Genomic DNA, 26,981 nt, shown 5'->3' with positions numbered 1-26,981 from the left:
ATAGAGCATATTCAGCATAATAGGCCATTGTTGACAATCAAATTTATTTTGATAGACACAGTTAGTGCCATTCACATATGCATATATAGCCTTTTGCCATTCACATTTGTTATTCACATTTATTTTGATAGACACATATACTATCATTCACATATGTAAATATAGTCACATTTTTATACCATCCACATTTGTTTTGATAGACACATTTAGAATTTTTGCCATCTAATTTAATGCCATTTAGATTTTTTATTCTGCTTTATAGTGTAATTGCCCAAAATAAAAGTGTGTTTAGATCAATATATTCTATATAGGAAAAGAGGAGGGAGAGTGAGATCATATTCAGTAGTAGATCATATTATATTTAATTTATAGCCAAAATTTGGTTATTTATGTAGCAAACATGTCAAAATGGGATGAATACATTCTAAAATATCATAATGGAAGGGAATTTGCAAGAGAAAACAGGATTACATATGTGAATGAGGAGGTGTCTTAATTTAATGTCGATCCTGACAAGCTTTGTTATCAGGATCTCTTAGCAGATGTCAAAGACTTAGGATATAACATCAAAAAACAATGAATTTATCTTACATGGATGATGGGGGGACGGAAATAAGGGTTTTTGATGATGATGGCCTTGCAGGCCTAGTTAAGCAGTTGAGAAAATATAAAACTATGAATATTTATTTGGAAACTTTAGATATTGAACAGGATAAGACCTTGCCTGAAGCCTTATTTAATCATCATGTCTTATTAGGTCAACCTACTGAAGCAGTTGAGCTTGATATGAGCCAAAGTAGTGAATCTAGTAAAGAGGATGAAGAAAATTTGTTTATTGTCCCAGTAATGAATTTAGATGTTGATGATGAAAGAGCAACAACAGTGGAAAATGTGGGGAGATTTGCCTAATTGAAAAAAACAATTCAATATAATGAAAGTGCAAATGATGATAAAGATGATGGAAACATAAGGCAACCTACTAACACTAATTCAGATGCTAATGAGATGGGCAAAGTAAATGGATATGAAAGTGACTACATTGAATCTTCAGACCCTGGAAGTTATTAAAACATCAGTAAAGACTCCAATGTTGATGATGCAAACAAAACAAGACATGAAAGAAATACTATGTCCAAAATGTTCCCTTGCAGGATTTCTTTTTGGAACTAAATTTTCAAGATTTAAGTTTATTCAAGAAGGAGGTTATTGAGTTTTCAACTAGGAAAGATTCTGAATTTAGATATATTAAAAATGATTGAAGTAGTGTGAGGGCTACATGTTCTTCCAAAGGTTGTGGATGGCTAATATTGTGTTCTTGGTGCAATAAGGAAAAGTTGTTTGTTATTAAGAATTATGTTCCAAAGCACTCTTGTTTTCTTGGGGTTGCTAGAAATAAAAGAGTGACAACCACTGTAGTTGCCAACAGGTTTGGTGAGGTGATAAGTTTAGTACCTTGCATTAGGCCTAGACACTTGAAGGCAATGGTGAGAAATGAGCTGGGAGTTTTTATTACTAACAAGATCTGCATAAATGTTAAGAACTTGGTATTAAAAATGATTGAAAAGTAGTTCAAGAAGGACTTTATTTTGCTGAACAATTATGCATTAGAACTGAAAACAACAACCCCTGGTTGTAGTTGATACGCCCTTTACATAACCACAAGTGCATGGGTCATACAAGTAGTAAAGTGTACCCAATGGGATCGGGTAGTTGAATCCACAGGGACTGGTAAAAGCACTCAATACTCATTCATTTCCTGATATCTAGCCGGTTCAAAAGATTGAATTTGCAATAATTGAACTACCAAAGAAGAAGAAAAGAAGAAGAAAAAAAAAAGAGATAGGTTTTTGGGTTTCAAAGATAGCAATGGGAGAGATAGTGTCCCAAACTAATCCCTTTGACAAATGTATTGACTATGTTATTGATTACATGGACATCTCCTTGGACCATTGTAACCACCTACAGAGGGTTTGATAGCATACGTCCTCACTCGAGGCTCAGAGCGGACTCAACCCCTTCCTAATGTGTGCCCTAGCTAGACGAATAAAGTTTATCCTCTAGACAGCAACAAATCAATCTAGGGTTAGCATGCACTCTTAATTGCAATTGCAACTATAGGGGACATGCTCATCACATCAATGCTCTTGCAGATAGCGGCAATCCCCATGTTGAGTTTTGCAACATACAAACATCAATAGCAATCAACGCAAGAAGATAATCCAAATAAACAAAAGGGAGTTCACAGGGAAACTCAATAATAAAATAACACACGTCTTACATCATAATGTCAAGGTTCATAATCCTGGACACCAAAAGACGATTAGCCCCTTATGGTTCTACAATCAGTCAAAGAAAAGAAAAGAAAAGAGAGAAATAAAAATTATCCCTTAGACTCCATTCTTGCTTCACAATCGCATCGGAGAAGACATGATGATGATCATCACCGATAATCCTCCTATCTCGTGCTTATCTCCACTCTGAATCCAGCCCTGAATGATGTTGACAATTACCCTAACCTATGCCTCCAGAAAGAGAGAAGAAGATCCCTTTGAAATCTAACTTTAGGACATAAATATCTTTTTCCCGATGCAAGCACGGCCGTGCTGATGACCGCGCTTAGCTCCAGATGCTAGGAAGTGATCTTCAGCATGATACCTGTAAAACGCACAGGCATAAGCACACCAGTACTTGCTGAGCACAATGGTGTAAGGAGCACTATGACCATGCTTATATTTCCAAGAGATTTCCAGTAAAATGCACAAGGCTCAACACGTCCATGCTTACGACCGTGCTTCCAAGCACGAGTGTGTTGTCCTGAAAATTGCATTCTAACGTTGTTTTGTGTCATAATTCATCCCTATTTTTTTTGTCCAAAACCCAATTATATACAATAATTAGCAAACATACCTTAAGTAGCCTTGGTTTATAACAAAAACATGCTAAAAGGACAAGTAAAACACACAATGGGTATATAAAATATCTATATAAAATGCACTCATCAGTAGTGTTCTTGTTGTATCTGAGAGAAGAAAACCAATAAATTTACCTATTTTTAAGAAGATATATATATATATATATATATATATATATATATATATATATATATGCATGTTTGGCAATAGTTAGGGAAGGGTTTATTAATGGCTACAGGAAATTAATTGGTCTTGATGGATGTTTTAAGAAAGGTCTATTAGAAGGACAAATACTTGTAGCAATGGGAAGGGATGGAAATAATTAAATGTTTCGCATAGCATGGGCAATTGTGGAGAATGAGACAACTAAAAGTTGGTCATGGTTTATTAAGCAATTCAAAGCTGATCTTCTAATTGGTGATGGTCTTGGTTGGTCACTAGTTAGTGACATAAAAAAGGTGAGAAAAATCTGTTCTAGATAAATTTCCATTAAGAACAAATGTATTATTCTAATAAGTTCATTTTATTTATTCCAACGCCTAATACATGCAGTCAATGACTTGTTACCACAAATTGAACATAGAATGTGTGCAAGACACATATATGCAAGGTGGGGAAAAATTCATCAAGGGAAAGAGCTTCGAATCCAGTTATGGAAAGTTATAAGGTCCACAAGTAAACCTAAAATTCATAAAGAACTTGAAAATATGTGCAAATTGAAGGAAGGAGTGAAGGCTGTGGAAGAATTATTAGATAGATGGCCTATCTCAAGTTGGTGCCAAGTCTACTTTAATGACATGGTTGAGTGTGAAGTAATTGACAATAATATGTGTGAAACATTTAACAGAATGATTCTACAATCAAGAAGCAAGCCAATTATCATAATGCTTGAAGACATAAGACAGTATGTAATGACTAGGATAGTTGCCAAGGGACAATATGCAATGAAGTGGAAAACAATTTATGGTCCTAATATTGTTGGCAAAATTGAAAAAGAAAAGAAGAAATGTTCAAAATGGCAACTAGAATGGAATGAGGGTGTTAGTTATGAGGTCTTTGGGATGACCTAATCATGCAAGTGAGGGAAGGGTTTGTAGTTATCTTGGCTAACCATAACTATTCTTATGGAAAATGGGACAAAATTGGAATCCCATGTGAACATGCATTAGTTGTGATTTTATTTAATGGTGTGTGGCCGAATGGTTTAAAAAAAAGACTTATTGTAAGGCTTGCAACTCCATTGCCAATCTAGTAAAGGGCAAGGATTTTTGGCCAAGCAGTGTGGAAGGGCCATTACTACCACCAATTGTGAAGAAGATGCCTGGTAGACCTACCAAGAAGAGGAAGAAAGAACCATTGGAAGGAAAAAAATGGTAGTAAAACAAAAATGTCTAGACATGGCAGAGAGTTCAAGTGCAGGATTTGCCATGAAGAAGGTCATAACAAGAGAAGATGTCCAAAAAGAGATGATGCTGCAAGTATTTTCAAATGTTGTTTTAATGTAAACTGTTATACTGTATGTTGTTGGATATAGTCTAATGCAAACTATCATGGTTATGGTGGCCCCAAGTTGTAATCCCCAAGCTGAGGCAACTCCAACACCAAGTGAAGCCAATATTGATTCAAGTGGGCAAGGAGGTCAAGAATGAACAACAGTGGCTGTAAAAGTATCAAAAAGGAAAAAAAGTCCAATTACTGACCCTCATGGTGTAATTAGAATCCTCAGAGTAAGAATTAATTCCCATACTTGCATAATAATATCTAGTCTTCTCCAATTTTGATGTACTGTGCTTCTTACAAAATGATGAAACATACTCCTTCAATTTTTATAGGGTGCTCACACTGGTGAATTCATTATTGGAAGGGAAGTTCCAAATGTTGCATCATACATCACTACCAGAGACTTGATTGTAATGGTTGTTCTAATTTAACCCTAACTTAGCATTTATTAAACTTATTTAGTTGTTCTGATTTAACCCTAGCTTAACATTTATTAAACTTATTTGATAATAATATGTATGATTTGTGGTCTCCATGGCAAGCACTAAAGCATAGAAGGATTTCTGCAAACAAGAATTAAGATGAAGGAACAAGCCAACAGACCTCTACAACAATTGATGTTGCAGATATCCCAACTTAAGGTAGAACAATAAATGCTACAACTGAAAGACAGCCTACTGACTTTAAAACAAGGAACCATGTTGTTTAGGGATGCTTTTTTATATATTATGATTTTTTTTTTAACTTCACAAATGGCATGCAATGCTAGGATAAGGAAGGTTTCATGAAAATTAAATGTCATTATTTCTCTATTATAGCTAGGTTCACTTATGTAAGATGTCTCAACTTGGCTATATTATGGAATGTTTTGTGTAAATTGTAATAGTATTGTTCAGTTATTTGTAATGCTAGACAGACTGTATAAATTACCAAAAATTCATGTGATCAATGAAGTTTGAAATTTTGGATTCAATTTTGTTGTTGTGCACTGTTCTTTTTTAGTATCAGAGCCAATAATTTAAGCAGAATGAGTTCAATAATGTGTGAAAGCTAATTAGGGCATTGTGGTACATTTGTATCAACTATTGTTGTTTCAATTATAAATTGTATCAATTTGCTGTTATGTGAATTGTGACATTGCTGCAAATCAATGAAACATCTATAATACAAACAAACTAAACACACTAAATAAATTACACATTGTTGCATACCATAATACAAAGATACAATGATGCTTCCAACTCAGTAGTGTTTAAATCAGGTCATTGCTTCGTATCAATCAAAGGGTAACCAATACAAACATCCACAATACCCTAACTCTAACAAGTAAACAAAAAACAAAACAGTCTCCATAGCTAATTTGCTTGTTCTTATTGCTAGCAAACATAGAAGTGTTTAAATCAAGCCATTGCTCGACGTTCCCAAACTTTATCAATCACTTCCAGTTCATTGTCTTTAGCGGAGGAGGAGGTGGTGATGGATATAGTGTGATGGTGGTGGTTCAGCCAGGAGGGAGGGACTATGCAAGTGTGGTAAGAGGATAGGGTTGTAAAGCATGATGCTAAGGCAGTGGAGGAGATAGGTGGAAGTCAGGATGGTCTAGAGGTGGAGAGAGGGTGGTCAAGGTCGAGATTCTCGGTGTTGAGAAAAGGGTGGTGGTAGCTCACCTGGGGGGAGGGAAGGTTAGTGAAGGCTGGGATGGGTGAGGAAAAATTTTAAATCTTTTTTTATCTTGGATCTGAAATGACATGGAAACATTTACCAATATTTTAAGCCATTCATTAGTTTTTTTTATATTAAACGTGGCCACATCGATATTAGTGGATGCCACATCAACAAAAATGGATGGTGACAATGACAATCAAAAGGGCAAGGACTGACATTTCCTAATCGAGGAAAATAGAGGGACTAAATGGGTGCATTTCATAATAGAGGGACCAAAAGGGTGACCTGACCATAATAGAGGGATTATTTTTGAGAATTATTCCTTAAAGTTATCTTTTGAATAGATAAGAGAAATCCAAATTTGAACAACAAAATTTATTATTATTGTTATTTTTTATTTTTTTTATTTTTTTTATTTTAATTTATTTTTATTAATATTACTTTGTCAATAAATCTTCAAGTTGGCACAAAATTATCTAACAAGAAGACCTGTTTGAGCATTTAGATAGAGACAATAAACATGCATAGGTATGGAAAATTTTTTATTGGTTTGTATTTGGAATTTTGTTCTTCATAGGTATCGGCAATGTTGTTATCTCTACTTTTATATACTCAAAATAAAATTTATGAGCAACATATATAAATTATCAATAAAACTATATCCAATTATGCGATATGTGATGGAACTTTCCTCAACAAGCCAAGGCTTGTTATGAGCTTTGCTCATTTTTCTTTATGAGCTTGAAATCCCAGTTCAAGCTCTACTGATTTATTAATCAAACACACTTGAGAGAGCCAAACCAAGACTGCTTATGAATGAAATACAAATGGCTTACACATTTGATATCCCTCCTAGGGATGCAAGTGGGGCGGGGCAAGGCGGGGAATGGAATCCCCATCCCCATCCTCGCTTCCCACGGGGCAGGGATTCCCCTCCTCAAAATTCCCCCACTCACTCCCCCGGGGGAATCCCCGCGGGGTAGAGGAATCCCTGCGCCAATAATTTTTTTTTCATAATTACACATGTAACACATCATTTATGAAATTAAAAATTAAAAATAAAATATTCCTCAAAATAAACATTATTTAATATACATGAAAAAACAACAAACTAACGAAGTAATCGATGGTATGATGAACTGAAGAAGAGGAACTACGGAAGTTGGGATTTCATAAGAGATGTTCTACTTATAAGTTGAGATTTTCAGTGAAGTTGATAAATTAATTAATTTAATCTTAATTTTAATATAAAATATTTATCTATAATAGGAAATAAAAAAGTTTTGATTAAAATTTTTAAAACAACTTTTCATATAAGTATCTCCAAGCATTGCATTGGAGTAACACTAATTTTATTAAAAATCTAAAACATTATTAATAAATACCAAAAAAAATTTTAAAAACCCAAATATTTGGTAATTATAATATTATATCAATATTGAAATTTTTTAATAAATAAAATTAATAATATGAGTTATTTTTAATGTATATAATATATATTTTTTAATTTAAAAGTCGGGGAATCACCCTCCCCGCAAGGATTCCCCGCCCCGCCCCATCAGTTGGGAGAGAGGGAAGATGATAGTTATAAATAAAATTAATAATATGAGTGTTACTGTCATCACTATCTTCTGATGTTGCATATGAGCATGAAACCATTAAGAAGAAATTCAGAGGGAAGATGATAGTTATCAAAAAGATATGGATCAGAAAAAACTACAAGGAGAAGGAATATTCAATGAATTAGTCTAACCAGAATGTTAACCATGCCTATCAAAAATCAAATGAGGGAAGGACTGTGTGTGGGATGAGAAGTATTGATCCACTATGACTATTTTTGTTCTAAAAAAAAGGGAGGTTTCATATATATATATATATATATATATATATATATATATATATAAGAAAAACAAAAATGAAGGAAACCCCTAATTGTTTTTTAGAAAAATTATTTAAAAAAAAAACAAAATGATGAGAAGTTTGGGGAGTTATTAAAGGGAGTTATTTAGTTTCAACTCCCAACATTCAAAAGGAGTCTTTCCAAAACCCTAACCTCAAATTCCAACGGGCTCTCGGGTTTCAGAGAAGAAAGGGAAGGAGGAAATCAAGATGAAGTATAAGAGGGTGGCTCGCAGGTTTCCTGGCAAGAAAAAAGGGTGTAGTGATTCCTCTCAAGGCATGAAGACATCCAGTGATGTTAGCAACCCTTCGGTAGAAGCCCAGGAGGACCTGTCCAAGGCGTTGATTCCGTATGTTCCACATGCATCATTGAACATTGCCTATCCAGAGACATCAGAAATAGGGAGAAAGGACCTCCTGGCATGGCTCACTCGAAGGTTCCCAGAGTTATTCAGAAAGGAGAAAGGGTTTGGAGGTTCTTCCATGGCAGGTGATACATCTACAACCGATCCTTATGGTTGGATGAATGACGCCTTTCCAGGCATATTCAAGGGAAAAAGCAATTTGGGTTCTCAAAAAGAAGGTTCTCAATCAAGTACAAGGAACAAGAATGAGTATGATTGGAAAAGGGATTTGTTTAGAGATTACTCTGAAATTGAGAAAGCAGTGAAGTTTGCAGAATAGTACAATGCAGAGGAAACTATTGATGATGTTACAACAGAACCTGTAGTAAAAGAAGTTCAGGAGGATAACAAAGCCCAAGAACCTATTGCTAAAGACATGTCTGGTAATAACAAAGGAAAGGAAACACTTGTTGAAGAATCAGAAGAGGAATTAAGTGATTCTTTAGGCAGTCACAGATCAGAGGTTGATGAAGACCTCGAAGAGACAGTCCAGAAGATACTGATAGAATTGAGAAATTCTGGGAAGAAACCAAGTGTTGAAGATGATGACTATGTTCCAACCCTGTTGCAACATTAGCGAGTTCAGATAGTTTAGAAAATGTTCCCCTGAAGCACAAGATAGAGGAACTCAGGAAGAAGAAGAAGACAAAAGGAAGTGAGTTGAAGAGAAAGGAAGGACCAGTTCTTAGAAGCCAGAAGAAGATTGAAGAAAAGAGGCCAAAGAATAACAGGGCAACTCAACCCAAGCCTTCGGCAAAGAAGACCCCCATTGTTTCATCAGAAATCATGTCTCCTAAGGCATCAGGCTACTATCAAATCTTTCTGAGAGGAAAAACTATGAAGTTCTCACCAGAGGCATTAATGATTTTCTAGAATGCCCTACTGCAGTTGAAAATGGAGTATATGTGTATAATGATGATTTTGAGTATTCTGATGACATAATTATAGCACTGACTGGTGGTAAATACAGCTCCTGGGGACCAGAATCAAGAATCTCTACCTTAAAGTTGACAGTGAAGTACAATGTATTGTTCAAATTAGTTGTTTTCAATTAGTTTCCTACTGCCCATACCTCAAGCATTATGAAGTAAATGACCATGCTACTCTATGCCATTGTTACAGGGAAATAGTTCAATTTGGGGCAGTTTATCTTTGACAGGATCACTGATATGGTCAATGTTACCTCAACTATGAGTCATCTTGATTATCTAGTCTTGATCACTCAATTTATGATGCAGAATGGTGTTCTAATGGAGAAGTCTGAGTTGGTGTCTGAATCAAGAAACTAAAAATCTCTCCAAAACTGTTTGGTATTGGAAAGGTGATTGATCTACCTGTTGGGAGACATTCTTCAATGGCTGCAGGAAGTGAAGGTGCAAGCACTCCAATGTCTGGTGATTGTGAAAAGCTGCTGGAACAACAGCATGAAGATTTGGAGAGAAGGTATAAAGCTCTGTCTGTAGAACTGGTAATAATTACTCAACAGAGACAACACATCAGAGGATAACTTCAAGCTATCAGGCAAAAGCAAGGGGGAGCCTTCAGCAACACTTTAGCAACTTAGGGGGAGTTTTTCTGAAGATCTCTTTGCCATGATTCTGACACAAAGGGGGAGATAGTTCTGTTGCTGACTACATTTTTTTTTATGTGAACAATTATTGTGTGAACAATTTATTTGTCTTTTATTCTATGTGTTGGACTGGACTGTTTCTTGTTTTGGTTGTGTTAATATCTAGTTGATTGTTCTTTTGTTATGTTCTCAATGTATCAACTAGCCAGTAATAGTCCTGAGGTCATGTTCAGTTGTCAGTACATGTTGTAACATAGTGTTGTAACAGGCATCAGTCTGACCGGAGAAGAATCAAGAGGGTTGTGTCAAATAATGCCAAAGGGGGAGATTGTTAAGTTTGATGACATGGATTGGCATTATATGACAAGCCAATGACAAGCCAAGTAGTGACATGGCAAGAGGATGGTGATGTGGCATGTGATGACTCATCAAAGGAAGAGGTAACTAGAATGATGATGTGGCAAAACATTAATGAAGCTTCAAGGGATATGAAGATCAAGGTGGAGATTTTATTTAAGAAGATGTTCCTCTCAATAAAGTCATGTGGTGATCAACTATTTTTGGAAAGTGCATCAAGTCTAAAGGATCTCTTCAAGAAAGGCAAGTTTTATTTAAAGTATGTTTATCTATCCTTGGTAAGATCCGGGATGATAAATCATATCTTTGATAGAGCTCCTTTTTAGAAAGATCTATTTAGAGAGGAATAGTCTATCATTGGTAAGAATTCAAGATCATGAAGATTGTAGATGCTATTAGAAGACACAGAGTTTAACTTGGCATGAAGTTATTAGAAAGAACATGTTTAGTTTGGTGTGAAGGTACCTAAAGACACAAACTAAATAAGGTAAGAAAAGACCTAGGAGATCATCAATACCATATTTAGCAACACAAGATTGTAGAAAGATCCAAGAACTATCTATGGGGCGGAACTATTCATGGAGACTAATCATGTGTGGAGATTGTTTGAAGATTGCATGAGATATGATTAGAGATTTGGAGATCCAAGAATGGATGATTGAAGATATTGAAGGCTAAACTTGGATGAAGATGAGATCAAGTTTAGTAACAATATTTCCATGAGTCAAATGAAGATCATTTATCATTTGGAAGACCAAACTTGGGCCAAGTTTGGAAAGAAGATCGGGAGATTTTCGATGGCTATCTTTGGTGAGATGGTCGCATGTGCCTTGGTGGGCATGCCCCTCGAAAGAGGGAGACCTTCTGAAGTGACATGAGGAAGCAAGCAACTGCAGGCAGGAGGAGCTCGAGTCGAGTCAACTACTATGAGGTGGACTAAAGGAACCAAGAGGTTGAAGGTTGCAAATTTGGGTGCATATAGCTAGAACTCAGTCATGTTCAGTAAGGTGGGCCATGTTACAATTGGGTGTTGCAACATCTAACTTTGGAAGGTGTCCAAGTTAGGAAGCCACGGAGAATTTTAAAAGAGGTAACTATATTAGACGTCGGTGCGTCTATATAAGAGATCCAGCTCGAAGATTTAGGATGAGCCAACAAATGAGAGACTCTTCGGTGAGAGTTGAGTGTGTGGCCGTCGGGCAATCTTGAGAGGATATTCTTTGTATTGAGAGAGTGAGAGAGTGTTGTACTCCTTGTTCTTATACCTTTTTTAGTGGATTGTTTCTCCAGGCCTGGCCTCCCAAATGTAGGCAAGGTTGTGCCGAACTGGGTTACCAATTTGCGTGTCTCCTTTCTCTTGATGTTTGATTGTGTGTGTGTGTTTAATCTTTGAGTGAGTTTTTGAGTGAACTTAGCACATCACACCCCCGGAACCATCACATATGATAAATGAAATTATTAATTTAATAAGATATATTTACCATAATTAATTTTATAATTTGATAAATAATATTTCAGTTATCATAAAAAAATAATTTATTTGTTTTTTTAAAAATTAAACAGTAAGATAATGTAATGTAATATAGAGTATTATAATCATAAATATTTAATATTATTATAACATTTTATTTATGTTATGGCGGTAAAATTTTTAATGAGAGATTGACACATGAATTGTGACTTTTTCTATTTTTTAAGATAGATAAATATAGATATTTCTCTATCTTCCCCAATTTAAGATTTTTCGAATAATTTTCCAAAATTTTTAAATTCTTTTATATTTTTTCTTTTCATCAAACATGTAAGATTTTCAGTATCCCCAAAATTCACAAAATTACCCATAAACTTTTTTCAACTTTTACATAGAAAAAAGTGAGGGATTTTAATAAAATTTCAATCTTACCTCTACTCGGATCAAGGAAAAAAATTAAATCAAGTTTAAATAGAATTTGATGGATAATTATCCATGTTTAGACATCAACAATTTTTAGGGCTTATCCATGCTAGGGAAAAAATAAATTAAATTAAATTTGAGTTTCAAATAAAAAATTGATTGGATAATAATAAAATAAATAAATAATAAAAATAATAAAATATAAAATATATGAAAAAAGGATGTGCACCGGATGAGGTAAGGATTAAATAATTCAAAATTTTAAAATAAAAAATTCAAATTTAAAATCCTGGATATCGGAAACAACAATATAAAAAAAATCAAGGGAGAGGATAAGAAAAAAAAAGAGAAAGGAAGAAGAAAAAAAGAGGAGGGCCAAGAACTATGCTCATTAAGCCCAAGATCTCTTTTCAATGGTGGGACTGGTAGGATAAAAAAAAGTAGAAATCATCATGCGTATGCACGTTACCATGCATGGATGAGAGGCTCTCTTCTGGATGGTGGAGCCCACTCTTTTTTTTTGGTTTTTTTGGGGAATAGTGCATGTAGGAGGTACGCATGCATGCTTTGGGCTGAGGATTCTCTTTTTTCTTCATCCGAACTTCTCTCTATTTTCTCCAAGCTTTATCTTTGGTGATCTCCTTCCAACCAAGTCCACCTCAACGTCAGTGGTGTGATCTTCGAGATAACCACCACAACTCTCTCCATCATCGGTCTTGATTCCATGCTCGGCGCCCTAATCGATTCCCATTGAAATCATCCTTCTTCCTTCGGAGTCAGCTCCTCGTCGGAGTACTTCTTCAACCAGAATCCAGCATGCTTCTTCATCATTCTCGACCTTCTTCTTTATGGCAAACTCCACCACATCGGCTACTTTGTTGAGACGTAGATTTTTGAGGTCATTGGTGTTAACTACGCAGAGTAATTCGAGGTTCTCACCCTACCACCGATGAGCATTGCATCAACGAGCATAGCTTCCCCGTCCCCTTCGTCTGCAGCTACCACGATCTTGGTGAGGTTCTCCTCTGCATGAGCGAGGAAGTCACCATTATAAGCACCAGGGACAAGGCTGACACTGGCAACGACGTTGAGGTTGTCTGACATGCACCGCAACATCACAGGGTTTGTTACGATTCTGGAGGCCTGTAAGGCGATGGATCTAAAGCCGGCGATCATTTGAGCATCACTATCCTTTGATTACGGCCGCAATGAGAAAGTCCCATTGTGAAGATAAAGGCGATGAAGAACCTCGTGGAGATGCCCGACAATGGTGATGTCCTCTTCACATGCTCCAAACAAGCCCAAGCAAGATGTTCATAAGCCTAGCAAGAATCTCGAGGCATGCTTGAGAACTTCGTCACTTCAAGAATGTAGATAATCTTATGAGATCTTGTACAAATATATATGTATAAACATGTTCAGGTTGGTTCCATCCATGCAAATATATATCCGGATTTTATTTTTATAAAAAAAAAAAAATCTATAACCCATGCTAATTGTTCACTCATTCCCATGCGCATCCTTTGGTGGATCCCTCTTGTTCTTGAGTTTTTTTTACAAACCATATTCTATGCATGCACGAATGTATGTACATGAACATTGCAATTCTTTTCAAAGTAAGCAAGCATGCCCTTCATATATTGCATGCAAGTATGCTCTCCTACATGTGTCTTCACTACTTCTGAATGCCATCATGAAAAAAAGTGAGAAAAAACTAAAGATGAAAATGAGGACAACATGGTGGTGATGATATATGGCTTATGCAACCGTCACTACCCTGGCTAAGGATGAGAAGAAGGATAATGTGGTAGTGACTATATATGGCTTATGTCGCCGTCACCACCCTGGTAGAGCCCAAGAAGTCAACATTCTCCGTATACTTAAGTTGCATAGAACTGACTTAATAGGTTCGTCGGGTGGCTATTGCTTCAAGGAGGTAGATGCTCTTATGAAATTCCATACACAAAAAAATAATAAATCATGCATGTAGGCGTGGGTTATCTTGATTCTGGTTGCATGCTCTTATATATATTCTAGTTGCCAATCCCATGCAATGCTTGCACTTTTCATAAAGAAAATCTTTATCAACCCATATATATCTCTTTCATGATGGGTTCCACTTATATATGACAACTATATTTCTGCATGTTCAATGCAATATCATGCACCACCCTTTCTTTGATGAATTATAGTATGCATGCATCTTTTGCTTAAGAAATCAAGCATGCTTCATCTATCATGCTACGCCCACATGCAGCATTTCTTCTTCTTGGCTATGCTAGTATGCAAATGTGAACCAAAATTAATTTACTTCATGTACTCATGCCATGCATTGTATTGAAGTTCTCTCTCTTGGTTCATATAAATAATATATATATATACACACATATATATGTGGACACATATGAAAAATTGTGAAAAATTGTGAAATTATTATAGCTCGAGGGTTTAACTTCAAAAGCCATGAAAAATATGGAAATGTAAAAGTTTGGGGTTTTATTTGCAAAATTTGATAAAAAGGTGAAAAAATGAAAAGTTAGAGGGTTTAAATGCAAAAAAAAAGAGGGAAAAAAGGTTTTAGTAAAGATGATGGGTATTTTTGTAATTTCACAAGACCCCCTTAAGCTTACCATGATGTTCAATGCATAGTGACTGCTCTCCTTGAGAGGGTCTTTCCATTGCCTCTTGACAGTCACAGAAGCGAATAATCTATTGAAGACTCTTAAACACCCTTTTGTAGCTAGCTGTGATGTCCAATGCATGGCGACTGCTCTCCTTGAAAGGGTCTCTCCATTGCCTCTTGACAGTCACATAAGCTGAAAGAGCTGATGATGACCTTTGAAGAACTTTGTTGAAGCTCGCTATAATGTTAGATGCATGGCGATAGCTCTCTTTGAGAGAACCTCTCCATTGCCTCTTGACGCTCATAGGGAGGTTATCGAGGACTCTTCTTTGATGGTGTTGATCCAAAATATGGTCTAATGTAAAACATGCCACATTCTGGAGTTTAAAAAAAAATGATATTTTACAACATGAAAGAAAGCCTTTCTCCAAGAAAAGAAAAAAAGGAGAAAAAAAAAAAAGAAAACGAAGAAAGAATGTCTCACATGGAATAAAGGCTCATTCATTAGTAAAAAAAAAAGTAAAAAAAAATATATATTCAAATATCACAAAGAAATCAAGTTAATGACTCAACAAGGCGAATGAGTTATGGATTGGAAATGAAATGACAAATGAAACTTTAAAATTCTAAGATATAAGGAAATCAAAGGCTTAAAAAAGTTTCGCAAGTAAAAGTTGTAAGGACTCCATAAGCATGAAATGTCGAAGTCCTCAAATGCCAAAATTTAAAAGAGATCAGGTTCATGATTACAATTTGAAATCCAATCCAAAACTAAGCAAGCTGAAGCTATCACACAAAAGGTCACACTTCGATGATGTGCAAGTTAAAGCTCAAATCATGGGAGAATCAAGACATAAAAAAAAATTCAAATGATTCAAAAATTGAACTCAACAGTTTTAAGACATCTCAAGTCAAGACTCTAAGAGTTTCATAAGTCAAGACATAAAAAAAACAAATGATTTCGTAATTGAACTTAGTAGTCTCAAGATATTAAAAGTCAAAGACTCAAAGAGTTTCACAAGTCAAGACTTGAAGGAAGCTTCGCAAGCACGAAAGTTGGAGCTTTTCAAAATAAAATTATATAAAAATCAAGCTTGTGATTCATCAACTTAGAGAATCCACAACTCAAAATCTTTATCAAAATCCAAGATGCAAGATTCAATATCCAAGATCAAGTTTTAAATGAATCAACGAATGAGCTCAACAACCTCAAGACATCAAAGTTAAAGCGTTGAAGAGTTCACAAGTTACAAAAAAGCTTCATAAGCATGACAGCCAAAGCTCATGGAAAGTCAAATCAAGTTTGTGATAGAGAATCTACAACTTGAAATTCAAATCAAATCCAAGATGTAAAATCAAAAATACAAGTTTCAAATGAATTAACAAATGAACTCAACAACCTTAAGTTTAAAGCGTTGAAGAGTTCACAAGTTGCAAAAAAGTTTCACAAGTATGAAAGCCGAAACTTATGAAAAGTAAAATCATGTAAAATCAAGTTGGTGATTCCTCAGCATAGAGAATCCACAATTCAACATCCCAATTAAATCCAAGATGCAAACTTAAAATATCCAAAACTCAAGTTTCAAACAAATCAACAAATGAACTCAAGACATCAAAGTTAAAGCGTTGAAGAGTTCACAAGATGTAAAAAAGCTTCACAAGCATGACGGGTGAAGCTTATGGAAAGTCAAGACAAGTTCGTGATCCATTAACATAAAGATCCCACAACTAGAAATTCAAATCAAATCCAAGATGCAAACTCAAATATCTATGACAAGTTCAATTGTCGAAGATGCAAAAATCAAATGTTAAAGATACAAGTTTCAAATAAATCAACAAATGAGCTCAATAACCTCAAGGCTACAGGGTTGAAGAGCTTACAAGTTGCAAAAGTTTCACAAGCCTGAAAGGCGAAGCTTATGAAAAGTCAAATCAAGTTCAAGATGCAAATTCAAAACACAAGTTCACAAGTTTCTAAATCATGTTCAAGATGCATATTTCAACCATTGATGAAGACCAAAAGTCAACAAAAGTCAAATCACACTTTTTGTTAAAATAGTCGGAAGGAGATGAAATGCTACAATTATTGTTGTGTCAAGATAATTCCAAACATCTTGTACTTTCAATGAAATTATGAATTCATGTTTATTGAAATGAATAAAATTTATCTGCCACAATTTGTTTTCTTGTTCACACTTATTGTTTTTAATTGAAGGTACCTGCGACAATGCCCAGGGTAATTAACATTAAGGGTTTGCCCCTAATAGAAATCATGTACCCACAATCTCTTGAACTCTACAAAAAATTAAAATTTGATTTGTGATCCGTCATTTTTAGCCAGTCAACCCTAATTAAAAAGTCGAGTGAGAAGAAAGGAGCCCACAGTAAAAAATTAACCAAAATTTCCATATACTTATCTTATGGTTTCGGGACCAGGTTCTTTAATTTGAGTATAAAAAACCAACAATCAAATACAAAAACAAGTGACCTTTCAATTCCTGAAAGCCACCCCAAAAGTTTTAATGCAGTATGTAATTATTTCATTAAATATTAAAATATGTTTATTAAATAAATATGGCTATAATGATATGCATAATGCAAATAGTTTAAAAGAGGAATTAAATAATTATGGGTCCCATATTATGTATAAATATTATGTATTACCATCAAACTTTTGGATAGTATAACCTCTAAAGATAAAAAAAATTATTATATTTTAATAAATAATATTTTTTTTAAAATTGTGTTCCATTTTCAACAACCAATATGATTTAAATTCATTAAAAAAAATTTAGAATTAAATTTAAATCTATAAATATTATAGTAAGAGTTTATGAAAACTATGGTAACCATATTTATAATTACACATCCAATTACGATAGAATATAATTTTATGAATAGTATAATGGTATACTTATATAAAATTACTTTCTTAAATGAAATATGTTATTTGAAATTATTTATAAAATTTATAAATAACCCTAAATGTATAAACATTTATAATAATTGTTTAAAGTATACAACTGACATTCATGGGTACACTTCAAAGTATATAAATTATAATTTTGGTATAATACCCGAATTTGTCCCTCTACTTTTATCTTTTTTTTTTGGTCTCTACTCAGAACGCTCTCCAAATACCTTTTCTACTCTTGAAAACTGGCTCTACTTGAGTCTCTTCCCGCCTCAAAAATAGGTCAATTATTGGCTGTGTTTTTCAAGAGTAGATGGACTAGATGAGAATAAATTAAGGGTAGATAAACTAAATTGGGTCTTTTTCAAGAGTAGACGGATTAGTGGGGTGCATTTCTGAGTAGAGAGAGCAAAAGGGAAGAGAGAGAAAAGTAGAAGGACCAATTCAAGCATTATACCTATAATTTTATTATTATATACATGTTTAGAAAATATAATATTATTTTAAGTTATAATTATTTCTCAAAAAATAAACAATTGTATGTTTTTCATAACTCTAAAACGAATTTAAATATTTCTAAGATAGAATTTAATTTAATGTTTAAGAAAAGGAAATCCCACTTTCAGTTGTAATGAATTTTTATTATAAATACTTATTATAATGATAAATTTTATAAATATAGGAATTTATTTTACCCTATGATCTTTTTTTTAAATTTAATTAATAAAAAGATCACTTTTGTTTAGAAACGGATTTGATTTCCGTTTCCAATCTAAAATACTTAATACTTTAGAGCATCTTTCGCTTGGCCTCCGCCCTAGAAGGAAATCCTTGAACCGAAGAAGCTTCGTTCGTCGAAGCCGTAAGAGAGATCCATTCTATCTTAGTCTCTGATTTCCCTTATTTTTTCATGGTATTCTTGCTCATTGGCCTTCAATTTGGGGATTTTTTTTATTCTTTTTGCTTTTTGTGATTTATTTTTTAGGTCTCACCGCGGTCGGTTCGGAATCCGGCGCCGGATTTTGAGGCTGAAGCTGTTTTTGATCGGAAGTTTATTAAGGTATATGTCTTCAGTTTTTGGGAGTATTTCTACAAATTGCTTTGAAGATCTTTATCTCTTGCTATGTCTTTGTGTTTTCTTTTCTTTCTTCTCCATCCTGTTTTGTTTACGGTCTCTTTTTTATAGGAGATGTCATATTGAAACCTGACATATTATGAAATGGATATATATGTTCCTTTCCCTGAAATTTTAAGGTGAATTGCTTGTTGAGCATGTGTTTCTTTTTAGCTTGCAAGCTTTGATTTGGAACTTATTTTGTTATCATGTTTTGAGATTGGAATCTGGTGCTAGGCTCTGCTTAGTATTACTCAATTTTCACCAATATAGCTGGAGCTGAATGTTGATTTCCTTTGCCTTTTGGTTATGATGGAAATTATAAAATTCAGTTGTTTGTGTCACATTTTTATGCTTGCTGCATAAACTGAACCCTGTCATGCATCTGGGATGTGGCTTGTTTCGTCTTTGATTGGCTTAGTTTTGTTATGCAATTGTAGAAGGCAAGCTATTTGATGAGGTTTAAAGCTTGAGCTGACAGGCACCTGTAAATCTTTCTTAAGCCTCTATTTTATTAGAAGCCTTCTGTTCTTGTAATGCCTTGCGGCAATGCTTCCTTGTGATTATTGACTGCTTATGTTGATGTTTGATATTTTAATCTTTTTTTCATAAGCAATGTTGTCGTATGAGTATTGGCAGTAAGTCATGCTAACACATTCCATGAATATGTAGAACCTGTGTTTTCATATTCATTTATGGCCACTCATTTTTTCTAAGAAATTTGATTGTTCATCCACTGAAAAACAATTAATTTTGAGAATTTTGGCAGTTCATGAGTCGAGGTATCAATATAACATGGTGCTTAGTTCTTTGAAGTGATATACTGGCAAGTTTTTCAATTGGAACGGAAGTTGTCTGGTTGGGTGATACTGCCAGACATCTAGTTTTCGAAAATTTTGTAATAAAGAAAATTGCTTGGTGTTTTTCTTTGTTATTAAGATTAAATTATTTGCCATGGGACTAGTGGTGTCAAGGCGTGCACCTAGGTGCTAAGCTGCAACATTTTCTATGATAGGTGCCTTAAGCTTGTCTTGGTGAGACATCTTCACTTTTTTGTGCTTTAGGGCTCCTTTTGCGCCTTGGAAAAGCATTAGAAAGGCAGGCCTATTTGAAATTGGTTGTTGATTGTGCCTTTTTTTTAATATATATTAGTTGTTAAGGTAAAAATAAATGATATATATTTAATGATGTTTTAGTGAATAGTAAACTTTTAGAAAAAAGGGTCAACCAACCCATATTTAATTAGGCTTTTAAGATTTCAATAAAAATTTTAATAGTTGGAAATTTGTTTTCATTTAGAAGTCAACTATTTCTATGAATTTTAATTAGCCTACCCCCCGTATTAAAAATTTTAATTGGTCAACCACTCATATTTAATCAGTCTTTTGAATATCATCCATTGGATGGATGATTAGGACTCATAGGTACTTTGACATTTAGTCTTAAAGCAGTTTTTTTTGTTTATATATTTATTGTAGAATTTTTATGGATAATATAATATATTATATATAATTTTATCCAATTATTTATATGCGCCTTACTTCACTTGGGCAAGCACTTTTTTTGCGCCTTGCGCCTCGGTAATGTAAGAGTCTTAGCACCTAGAGTGCGCCTTGCATCGTTGACAACATTGTATGGGACAAGATATCAAGTTAAGTCAAAGATTCTGATTATATAGAACATGGAGAATTTCTTTAATTTTATTTTTCTTTTCTTGTGATGTATTTCATGCATTTTCATATTAATTGGTAAACTTTTTTTTCATTCTATGCATTGTAGTCTCCATGCAGTGTGTTTTTGTTTTCATGGCTAATATGACTTTTCTCAATTTGTCGTGCTGAATTTATTTACTGTTTAGGTTTTTGTCTGTAAAAATTTTTTCTTCCACTGCAGCTTGGATCAATTGAATTGTTCTTGTCACCCTTGGACTTGCCTTGAGGGCTTATTCGGATTATTAGTACATAGTCAGTTCATCAATTTTCAAAAGTAACTCATATATATATATATATATATATATATTGCTAATTTAAAATGTAAAATGGATTTTATGAATGGCTACTTCACATCTACATATTCTATGACACTAAATGACCATCACTTAACTTGATATTGTACTGTTGAATGCAAGCAATGATTAGGTATCCATGTGGTTCTCTTTTTAGTTAAAATGTTTTAGATGTTAGTGGCACAAGAAGCAATATGGATTATGTGAATAACATATATTAAGATGGTATGCATGTGAAATAAATTTTGATGCTTTCCTTGTCATTATGCTAATAGATGTCCATCTCAAATAGAAAGAGGCAAATACCAAAACTAATTAATCTAATTAGGCATTGAAAATGATTTAGATGATCGAGAAGTGTGTTTTACATATTAATTCAAATCTGATGATGAAATGATTAGTATCTCTTTTGAAGACGAAACTGATAGGGGATTTGAATCAGAAGGTGAAAATGAAGAAGAAGAAGAAGACATACAACCATATATAATAAAAATGAGAAAACCAAAGCCAAATATTTAAAATAGAAGGGTGTTGAGAAAAACAAATAGATTTGGAAAATATTTAATGGAAGCAAATCCTTTAAAATATGGAGGACAATGATTAGTAGCGCAAATCAAAGTGGCATGGTAGAAGAGCATAAAGAAGTTAAGATTAACTGTAATACAATTACCTATAGAGATATAATTTCAACTAAAGAGATATTAGTAATCATTGATTTTAAAGTGGATAAATGGAGATTAAAAATTAATTATTGCTATCTAGGGTGTTAACTATGGTAATTAGGAGTAATGGAATGAGTAGAATTGGGAAGGCACAAGAAGCAATGCGGATTATGTGAATAAAATATATTAAGATGGTATGCATGTGAAATAATTTTTTATGCTTTCCTTCTGGTCACTATGCTAATAGATGCCATCTAAAATAGAAAGAGATAAATACCAATACAAATTAATCAAATTAGGCGTTGAAAAAGATTTAGATGATGTAGAAGTTGCTTTTCATATGAATCAGAATCTGATGATGAAATGATGAACAAGGAGAAGATATTTTATGGAACCAAATCCTAAACAAATCCTTTAAAATGTGGAGGACAATGATTAGTAGTGCAAAACATAGACACAATCAGGGTAGCATGGTAGAAAAGCATAAATAAAATAGTAGGGTAATGAGAACAACAAATAGATTTAGAAGATATTCAATGGAAACAATGCTTTAAAATATGGAGGACAATGATTAGTAGCGCAAAACATTGAATCTGGTCAGAGTAGCATGGTAGAAGAGCATAAAGAAACCAAGATCGACAGTAATACAATTACCTATAGAGATATAATTCGAACTAAAGAGATAATTATAAATGTTGATTTTAAAATAGATAAATGAATACTAAAAATTAATTATTGCTAACTGTGATGCCAGCTATGGTTATTGGGAGTAATGGAACAAGTAGAATTCAGAATTAGAAAATCTAATCAATCAAAAATATCTGAAACATTTGAGGTTGATACTTAGGGATAACAGTTCAACCTGCCAATAAACTTCCAGAAGAAATATGGCAAGAAAATATTAAATGAACATGGATAATATAATATATGATGATAAAATAGTACTGTTACATAAAACCATAATCACAGCAATATCATGAGCTAAAAGCTTTGATTATAAAAAAATAGTTTTTGGAAAGGAATATCAATGTATGAATAACGACGAAAGATGGTAAATAATTCCAGAAGAATCAGATGTAACCACCAACTTAACAAGTCCTTGTACTACTAGGAAGATTGATGTCGGATATGTATGTGTATATGTTAAAAAACTAATAAGAAAAAGAAGAAGCAGAATGTCAATACGGTGAAAGAATAGATCAATTAGGATATCAACCAGAAGGACCAAATAGTAGACAAAGAAGTAATAAAAGAATTTAAACAATTAGATTTTAATCTAATGAAAGCATACATACATAGGGAAAAAAGACTATTACAATATAGTCAAAAGTAATACTACATGCAAGAGTGGGTATTGGATAGTCCTTTTGGAATGCATATTAGTAGAGAACAAATCACCAATAATAACAGGCCAGTTTTCTATGAGAGTAATAGCCTATTTATGTATTCAGGAATTACTATTTACTATTATCCAAATTACTTTATATCGTTAGCTGATGCTAATATAAATCAGAGTATAGGAGTTGTGTTCAACTTAGACAAACTACATATGCATGAACTAAAGTGTTGTCTATGCTATAGCCTTCATGACAATGTTAGACCAAGATGTAATCAAAATAAATGATAGTATGTTCATAATAATAGATGACAAATATGAACTAGCAGGAATAAAGATAATATTACCCCAAGAATTATTCTTACAAAATATACCCAATGAAATAGATTTAACAACTATTCCTTCGACAAGTAATAATAATACTTTAGAATATCTACCAGATGAAGTAAATGTACCTAAAACGTTAAATAGAGTGGAATCCTTGACAAGACTACCTTTTAAGTCCTCACAAGAAACTAACAGTAATATTATGCTCATAAATAAGATAAGGAACCTAGAATTAGGAGCTGAAATTAAGTCCGTCCAGCATGGTGCAATCTAAAACCTTTATGACACTGTAAAAACACACAATTGCCAGTAACAAAGCTATTAATAAATACAGGAACCACAATAACTCTAATATCAAGAGATTGTTTGCCAAATGAATAAAACTACACTAGCATCATGTGAAGCACCATTTCAACAAGATGAAATGAAAACCTCTTAAATACACATCAATGTTGATGATGGAATAATCTCTAAATAATTCAAGTAGGGTACTAATTGAAATAGATGATGAAGTTGAGAATGAAAAGGGGTCTCAACTTGATACTGAAAGCAGTGATGAAGATTATAAAGTTGACAAAGTCGAAAGTAGTACTAAATAAATTAAGGTAATTTTATTAATAAAAGTGTTATAAGTAAGAAAAACCAATTAATATTAATAATAGTATAATTTGAATATGTTTTGTATTTGAATTATATTTGTACATATTCTGATATGACGGTATTTGTTCAACGAAGATGAGAGTGAGACGGTTGGATCGCAGAGGACGCTCTGGTTATAGAGGCTTACCCAATCAATTGGTGGATAGGGGTTCACCTGCGGATCAGGAGAGTCAGTCCACGCATGATGATTGTGATGACAGTTCACCTTATTCAACACAGCCTGCTCTAAAACCTGTTACATTTACACCTGCTGTACTGTCCCGTCCAATATCAACATCTGCTGGTCATGCAGAAGTTGAATCCTCATCATCTTCCATTTCTACTCCTTGTGCTAGTGGAGACACTACTCCTGATGCTGACCCTCCTACTACTAGTGAAACTCGGACATTATCCATGGATGGTTTGGCCTTTGCTAGTGAATTGAAGAGGCCATGTATACAACTAGTGAATGGAGTGTAAGTATTAAATTGTGAGAGCATTTTGTACTGTTATTTGTTGTAAAAAAGTTATTTTGATTCTTGGTGTTAATTTTTGTATTTAGTGGTTGTTTTTTCTATTCACAGGTTGCATCCTTCTGATGTTTGTGCTCGAAAGATCACATCCATCTTTAAAGAAAGAATGGATGACAGTGGATATTGTTGGAAGAATGTTTCCAAAAAGACAAAAGATCTTTATTGGAATAAATTTCAGGTACTTAAATAATACTTGAAGTGGATGTATGATATATACTTATTGCTTCTTTAATTAACTAAGTTTTTTATATCAGTGATAATATTTGTGGGCCATATGTTCTGTTGTCATGAATTATTTGTCATTTTTGCTTTATTATATTGGATTAATACATGTTAAGGGCCCACAAACATGCATAGCATTTTATTTTAACAATTTTGAATAGTTTCATTTATATTATTTTCTCACATATTTGACAGCTGTTATTCTTATGAACTCTTAGTGCACTTTTGTTTATTAAAAAAATGAGTTATTTGCCATTTAAATGAGCTCATTATTTGCCACTATGTCTTCTAGATTATAGATCTTTGTATAACTATTTGATTACCCTTCAATGTCAATGTAAATTAGGATGCATAATAACAAATATGTAGAGGTGATAACACTATGCATAAGTGATTATAGAGTTATTTGTTGTTCATAAAATGAAGCTTTAATATTAAAAGCCTTAATGGTTCACAGCCAGTGAATTAATAATGAAGTGGGACAATTAAAAGAATCAATGATACAAAAGAACACAATTAGTTGCAGAGATATAAAAAACTTAGAATTATGAGGATTATATATCATTTTGAGCAAAGTGATGATGTAATAACCAAGTAATTGAATTGATCCCATACAATAGGTTTTTAAATGTATGGTTATATATAATATGTACTTTGGCTTATCTTTAACTACAGAAACACTTCATGTGGGATGAGTCGATATCATCCGTTATCAAGATGGCATGGCAGCGTAAGGCTGCAGAGCGCTATAGAGCACTAATGTGTAGTTTAAGAAAAAAAAAAGACAAAACCATACATGTGAGTGATTCTACATGGCAAATATGGAATGAAGCATGGAATTCTCCAGAATTTAAAGCTCGGAGCTTGAAATTCACTGCAAACCGACTCACTGAGATTGGAGGGCCTGGGTCCGGTATATCACGACACACGGGAGGCTCTATTTCCCACACATGCCATGCGGAAAGATTGGTAACTCATTTATATTTGTATACATATATCTCTAAATTGTAAAGATTTAGTTTAATGCTAACTATAACTTAATTCAATTTGTTATATTATTCTAGCGATCGAAGCTTGGCCGAGACCCTCTTCCTTATGAACTTTTCGAAGTGACCCATACGAGGAAGGGTACCTCTAAGCTTGTTGATGCACGAGCTGAGACTATTAAGGTAAGTGGATGAGCAATCTATTTGTGTTTTTGAACTAGTCTTTATTTATATTGTGTGAGATTTTATTTAATTGCTTTGAGAACAATAGTTGACAAGCCACATTGACTGGAGCAGGATCGTTATTTGGACCTTGTAATGCAGTCATCTCAAACACAGAAAGGAGATAGTGAGGTCCCTATCGTGAACAAAGCAGCTCTATACTATCAAGCTGTGGGGGGAGAAAAGAAGCATCGAGTTTATGGAGTAGGATCACAGGCATTTGTCTTTTACCCTCAGTCATCTCAGACATTGTCCGCAAGGACATCATCTGAGATGTTGCAAACTGAGATTAGACGACTTCGTCAGACTGTTGATCAGTTACAAGAAAGTAATAAGGAGCTTCGACAGAGTCTACTTCAGATGAGGGAGGAGCAAGGTCAATATCATGAGGATATAATGTGTCAAATGCAAGAGATGATGATGCAGTTAGAAGCTAGGTTCCTTCAGCGCTCACAATCTACTACTCAGGATTCAACCTATTAATGATGATCATGGTGTTGATCATTTAGGTCATTTGTAGTTTTCTTTGTTATTTATCACTCTGTTTTGTTGAACAAATTTATTTGAACACTTGCGATCTATATGAATTAATGATATTATTAATGGTTAGTATATTTGGTTAAACAAATTTGTTAGAACAGTTGATGTATGTATGGATTACTAAAATGAAATTATTATTTTATAGAAATTTATAAAAAGATTTGAAACAGATTAATATATTTCAATATATATATATATATATATATATATGTTTATACATGCAAACGTTGAAAATCGGTTTCTACATTTTGAAGGAGACTACTCTTTTTGTTGCTAATTGAAGTAGCAACAAACTTTTTATAAATGAAAAAAATTGTATTTCTTATCCAGAATTGAATTAGGAATATACTAGAAATGGAAAAATGCAGTTTCTGAACAACACTTTTTGTGTGTGCTATTTATAAGGAAAAAAAATCTATTAAAATTAATTTACATTTATTATTTTCAGTTTAATATTTAATAATATAGATATTAATATAAAAAGGATGAAAAGAAAAAACAAAAAAATACCCGAACACAAACAAAGTGGTTTAGAACAACCTATATTATTTCTTTACCGAATCAATTTTGATGAGAGTTGAATGATGTTGCTAGAGTTAATTTGGGGATATGACAAGAAAGAAATAGTTGCATGACATGCTTAGTGTTTAGTTTTTA

The 26,981-nt window shown here is 33.6% G+C and overlaps 1 protein-coding gene across 2 annotated transcripts; it reads left to right on the top strand.

Moving 5' to 3' along the window:
- The first annotated feature begins 18,512 nt into the window (after positions 1 to 18,512).
- On the top strand, positions 18,513 to 26,398 carry LOC120278202. Of its 2 annotated transcripts, XM_039285140.1 has the most exons (7): positions 18,513 to 18,600; positions 18,724 to 18,798; positions 23,918 to 24,297; positions 24,406 to 24,532; positions 25,252 to 25,545; positions 25,641 to 25,745; positions 25,860 to 26,398. In XM_039285140.1, the coding sequence occupies exons 3-7, from the start codon at positions 23,918 to 23,920 to the stop codon at positions 26,265 to 26,267; spliced, it is 1,314 nt and encodes a 437-aa protein (XP_039141074.1). In that variant the 5' UTR covers positions 18,513 to 18,600; positions 18,724 to 18,798; the 3' UTR covers positions 26,268 to 26,398. The 2 variants fall into 2 exon arrangements, with proteins under 2 accessions (XP_039141074.1, XP_039141075.1); XM_039285141.1 differs by lacking the exons at positions 18,513 to 18,600; positions 18,724 to 18,798 and adding an exon at positions 19,311 to 19,339.
- Positions 26,399 to 26,981: the final 583 nt, after the last annotated feature.

This window comes from Dioscorea cayenensis, chromosome 15 (genome assembly GCF_009730915.1).
Source record: "Dioscorea cayenensis subsp. rotundata cultivar TDr96_F1 chromosome 15, TDr96_F1_v2_PseudoChromosome.rev07_lg8_w22 25.fasta, whole genome shotgun sequence".
In the NCBI taxonomy this organism is placed as follows: Eukaryota; Viridiplantae; Streptophyta; class Magnoliopsida; order Dioscoreales; family Dioscoreaceae; genus Dioscorea; species Dioscorea cayenensis.
This window is presented reverse-complemented; position numbering and strand designations above follow the sequence as displayed.